The sequence below is a fragment of the Austrofundulus limnaeus genome, unplaced genomic scaffold, assembly GCF_001266775.1.
Source record: "Austrofundulus limnaeus strain Quisiro unplaced genomic scaffold, Austrofundulus_limnaeus-1.0 Scaffold26, whole genome shotgun sequence".
Classification (NCBI taxonomy): domain Eukaryota; kingdom Metazoa; phylum Chordata; class Actinopteri; order Cyprinodontiformes; family Rivulidae; genus Austrofundulus; species Austrofundulus limnaeus.
Window position 1 is genome coordinate 3,334,710 of NW_013952428.1, and position 5,799 is coordinate 3,340,508.

Below are 5,799 nucleotides of genomic sequence, written 5' to 3' on the forward strand. Positions count from 1 at the left end.
GTAAAATATTTATCCGAGTATAGTACTACCCCCCAACTTTATGGATGATTTTATGGATTTAATTTTATGTATTATACTTGAATAAATACGGTAATTGTCAGGGCCCAYTGACGGTGCCATTACCCCAACAAATGGTGTGAAGGCACATGGGTACAAGCAGATGAAAACACACTGAAACAAAAAGTGTGTGTGGGTTTAGCAGATAGGCTACGTTGCGGAGTTGCAGATAAAGCAAAACAAAGCAGGGCTTTGCTATCAGCATCTCACAAACTAATCAGTTTAAGCTTCACGGCTGCTCTGCAGGCCAAAGTTTACTGTGGCTCTAATGCAGTCCCAGCAAACAAAAAGAAGCTTTACTGATGAAAAAAAAGAAGAAGCGTACAATAGTTGTACAATTAACGGCTGAATTGTGTTTTTTTATTGCATAAACTTGTTACATTATGACACAAACACTCACCCTACAACTACGATGATGAAGTCGAGCAGATTCCAGCCGTTTCTCAGGTAGGCATTGGGGTGGAAGAGCAGGCCGTAAGCTATTACCTTGAGGAACGCCTCCACTGTAAAAATGATTAGGAACAGATACTCCACACGCTCCTGTGGACACACAACAAAGAAAAAAAAAAGGAAAAAACTGAATAAATGACAGGTCCATTTATTTATTTATTAAAACAGCAGCTTCTCAGGTCGAAAGCAGGAAAAGTAAAGACAAGAAACAGATGAGATCAATGGAAGACTGAGCGTAAAGTGAGGACATGAGTTAAATAAGAAAATCAGTGCTGTTAAAGTTGTTTAAGTGCACATTAGAAATTATATAAACACACATTTTTTTCCCTTCTTTACTCCTACATAAAATTACGACTGAGTACATAAGTTGTGAAGACTTGCAGTGCTGGCCAGTTACGCTGCAACTCATTTGACTTTTACTGCCTGAACAGGATGTTCTGTAGCCGTTTTCCAAGATTTTAGCTTGTGTGTCCATGTGTGTGTGTTTGATTATTTATGTGTAACTTGTAATCGTGTACACAATCAAAGCTTTTTTGATTATTTAATTGGTGAATCTAGCTTCCGGTCCCTCAAGGCCGCTGTCTGATGCTCAGAAAAAAACACACAGATGTCCACAGGCAGCACGTCCATCACTGGGCTCTGCAGAAATTGTTATAGCGACGACCTTCTGCCTGGGGTCCTGGGAAATGTCCTGAAGTGGCTTAAAACGGATCCTTAAACTTTCTGATTATTTGACAACAATTTATCATCAACGTAATCATTTGTCATATCTTTATTGGCTTAGAACAAAAATGACATTGAGGAAATACACAAATCTTTCGCAGTTTTGTCCATAATAATTCACCAAATTCAGAAGTATATTAAGCAAAAAATAGCTTATATTAAAAAAAACATATTTAGCTGCATCAATCCATCTGCCAATTCATCTCTGCCTCACTGTTTTCCCATGGACCCTTCATGTGTACAGGGCCAGAGGTTTGGGACAAAAGGCCAGTCTGGTCCCTCCAGACTTTAGCCTTTCCCCCCCCCAAGGAGGATCAGCTGGACCCGAACCTGGAGTAACATGGAGTGTGTCCAAGTTTACCATAACAGCTTCAAGAGTTGACAGAGCTGGCAAAAACCAAAGAAGCTGAAATTTAGACCAAACAGATCTGATTGCTTACCAGAAAATTATCCAAGTTTTTGCTTTATTAATTTTCAGTGAAGTTTAATTAAATATATTAATTTACAGATCAAACTGCATATTTTTAAAGCCAGTGTCAACATATTAACACTATGTCAGTTTCACCCGGCAGGATAATTGTGCCAATTTTTGACCTAATTTTGCTTTTATATATAACTAACTCACCTGTTTTATTCAACAGTTACCCTCCACATTATCTCTACTCTTTATTATTCTCAACGCCTGGTTAGTTACTCTGTTCCGTGTTTGCTGGTTGTCTTTAGGTGCAGCTCCATGTTTGCACTTGTATCTGTTTTTGGATTGTCTGGGTCCAGTCGTCCACCTCGCAGGACAGTTGGAAAGATAACGAGAAAGGAACTCCAGCTAATAAAATTAAGTCCTAAATAAATTTAAAGGGAGCACCAGAAGTTACAAAGATCCTCACTGTTCAATTAATATTGAATGTCAAGTTTTAGAAAATTTAAAGAACACAGAAATAAACAAAAAGTAACATCAGATTACAAATGTAAAATGTAATAGACAGTTCAGGCTTATTTTGTGTTGTAAATCTCATATGATCTGATATTTTGAAGAACTTGACTGAACTCTTCAAAAGGCAATGAGATTAAAAGTGAAAGTTTTAAACTTGTTTTTTTTTTTTGCCATTTTAAAGATACAAATGAAAATGTTCCTTCCAGTCATTGACCTTCTTTATCTATCATTGTGGAGTGTATCAATTTCCAAATCTGTAGAATGCTTATTTTTAAATTCATCGTATGTCCTGCAGACACTCCACCACAGAGTTTATTAATGTGAGTGTAATTAATCTCAAAAGACACACACTCCTACACACACACAAACACACACAAACACACTCTCCCTCTCACAAAAGCTCTCCATCACTCTCCCCCTCTCAAACAAACACAGATCCATGCGCCCGAGCTGCGTATCTGCCGGTGACAGGCAGACAGTGTGGCGCTCGGAAGAATAAAACAAAGAGAAACATCTGGTAGGAACAGCTTAGCCTGACACACACATGGACACACACTCCCCTTCCTCCTTTCATTCCATTCATACAGACCTATAAAGGGGAAAATCCATAAGGGGGGCACAACTAATTTGGTTAGTGACAGGAATGAAATGAGAGATAAAAGATGAGAGGCTGAGAAAGAAGAGGAGAAAGTGAGAGGAAGGGAGCCAGACTAAAGAGACAGAGAGGGAGGGAAAAGGAGGCAGACGGAACGAGTGAAAGGTGAGTATGTGGGAGCAGTAATTGAGTTAACTGTGATAGGTCAACCAAACCACCTATCCATCAACTAGACCAATCAGATTATAGTATTGACATTCTACCATACAGCGAGCAACGTTTCCATCTGCGATGACCTTCTGTGTTTGTGTGTGTGCTGCAAGACAGGATTAGCCATTAAGCTGCTTTTGAAAGATCCCACAAACCCATCACAGTCGCCGTGTGTGCACGACCTTCGTGCACTTTGAACACACTGTACCGGCGACTCACCTGTGAGAACTCAAAGCAGAGGGAGCAGTTCAAAGATAACTTGTGAGCCCGCTCAGTCAGTGTCAACAGAACATACATGTGCAGGTAAAAACAGGCACTATTRTAAAAGCTGCTCATCGAGTTTGAACTCTGACACTTTGCTTTTTAGAAGATCACCATTAGCTCATGCTGTCAATAATAATTATTTTCAATTAAGACTTTAAGACATAAGGGTTATTTCTAAACGTTAATCAGTATTGAATCATTTAAAACTCCTGTTTGTTCCCCGTGTGCATAACACACAGATCAGAAGAGAACAACTGCAAACAGGGGTGTCAAAGATCTGTTTTTATTTTGTGCTTCCACCCTGCGATGTAAGACTCTTTTGTAGTCRAGACAACATTTAATTTTCTCCGTGTGTGCTGCACAGCTCTGCAGTGTTGGAGAAAGGCTGCCCTGAACCCTGACACAAAGTGTTTGAGTTCTCTTTTTTTATTTTATTGTATTTTATTTTTTGCTGAATAAGAAATGGCACATCATAGGGAGATGGTTCAAATTAAATACAAAGGAAAATAAATAAGTAAATGGAAGTTTTGTACTTATCTTGGTACCAAAAAGCACGGCAGATGTCATGGATTTTGATTTCACCTAAACTAACAAAATCTGTTGCAATGTTGCACCACAGTCTTTGCCAGTGGTGCCCAATCCTGGTCCTCAAGGGCCACTATCCTGCATGCTTTATTTGTTCCCCTGCTCTTCAGGGGGTCTTGAAACTCTGCAAAAGCCTGATAATCACTCATTTATTCATATCAGGTGTGTCAAAGCAGAGGAACACCTAAAATGTTCAAAGTGGCCCTTAAAGCGCCTGTGACATCAAATTTTTGTAATAAACATGAATGTGTTTTTGGAGAAATAGTATTGATTAACGTACTGCAAAACAAATTTCATGCCGCTGAGATGAACAGTTGTTGAGATATTGTATTTGCATGTGAAGAAACAGGAAGTGATGTCAAAGGGGAAGGTCTGCATGTGAACAGAGCATCGTTACAACAGCTAACAACAGACTGTAGAGTAGAATCTGATGTTTCTTTAGATTATTTTGAGTCGCCACCAAAGAGAAATGAAGAAGAGTTAAAGTCTAAATAATATTGTTTTACTAAACAAAGACCAGAGAATTAATTTTATTAATGAGTTCCTCTTTGGTGTCACTTCCTGTTTCACTTTGGCTGTGCCAAATTCAAAAGAATATGGGCCAGTTATGTGACAAAATGAGCAAAATCATGTGCATTATGCCAATTTTCTTAAGTGTAAAGATGTTTTCTTTGACTTTTTGTATTTAAAAGATAGGTATGTCACTTCAACTTTAAAGATGACTGGTCACCACTGTTTTAGACATAGAGGAGCATTATATAATTATATATATATTTTTTCTTTTTAATGTTATACTTATCCGATTGGGTTTGGAATTAAAACATATAAATTCACACATTTTATGGACATCAGTCAGTTCTTGTCATGTAACATGGACACTGTCTCATTAAAAACAACAAGGCATTTCCATCAAACAATTTCTAATAGAGAAAAAGTCACACTGCCAAGTTTTGGAAATGTGGATAAATGTTTTTATGACACATTTCCTGGTGAGACTGGACTGTCTGATCTTGCTTTGTCGTTTCGAGATTTGCAGCAGATTGTCGTCCCGTCAAGCCTTCGTAAAGTGAGAGGCGGAATACACCTGGACAGTTTGCCAGTCCGGCAGAAAGCCGATCACACTCACAGTCCGTTTGAAAATCTTAAGTTAAGGAAACCTGCATGTCTTTGAAAATTTGCAAGAAACTACTTGCAGAAAATAAATGCACACAGCCCAGGCAAACAATGAATTTAAACCTTAATATTCTGKTATTATCGACCACTGTATACTCTCACCAACTCATACAAGGCCCTGAGCATGGTCAAAAAGAGAAGACATAAAAGCAGATTTGTCAAGTCACACACAACTGACCTCACTATTCACTCCACTCTTTCCTCAATCCCAGTTTGTCCCACTCCTTCCTTCTTTTTTCACCTCCTCTCTCCTTCTCCTCATCCTCTGTGGGTGCCAACCAGAAGTTACCATAGAGACCAGGACGGGTTCTGATGGGTTACCATGGAAACTGTGGGCTACAGCAGCGGCGGCAGCAGCAGACTTTTTTTTCCCACACAAAGACAGATGACACTGATCAGTACTGTACCCAGAATATCCACAGCACATAGTCCTAATTACTACTCTTCTGTCAGCATCTAGACTTCCTATTGTGTGTCTAAAGCATGGGGACACATGCATATATTATCAACAGAGTGCTTGTACATCTGTGAAGCCGTGTGTTCGCCAGCGTGTGCCAGCTCCAGTGATGCTAAGTAATCCAGTCACTTGCCCACCAGTTGATTTTATCAAATGGCCCAACAGAAAAGTGCAGTGTCTCATTCTGTTACCCTGTGTGTCAGTGCTGGAATAAGTTGCTTGTTCAAGGTAACTTAAAGGTATCATGCCAGGCTGCCCACAAGACCACTGCTAAATCCACATCGTATTACATCTAATGCAGTCACCACTTTCCTAGATCCTTGTGGAACTCCAAAGTGGAGGAGGTATTGAATC

At 39.3% G+C, this 5,799-nt stretch overlaps 1 protein-coding gene across 6 annotated transcripts in view; it reads right to left on the reverse strand.

Moving 5' to 3' along the window:
* Positions 1 to 5,799, reverse strand: part of cacna1c (calcium channel, voltage-dependent, L type, alpha 1C subunit) — a 189,921-nt gene that overhangs the window by 76,469 nt on the left and 107,653 nt on the right. For all 6 annotated transcript variants that reach the window (XM_014004815.1, XM_014004817.1, XM_014004814.1 and 3 more), the window contains exon 4: positions 458 to 597. In XM_014004815.1, coding sequence (XP_013860269.1) covers positions 458 to 597 — 140 coding nt within the window. The remainder of the gene's footprint in view (positions 1 to 457; positions 598 to 5,799) is intronic.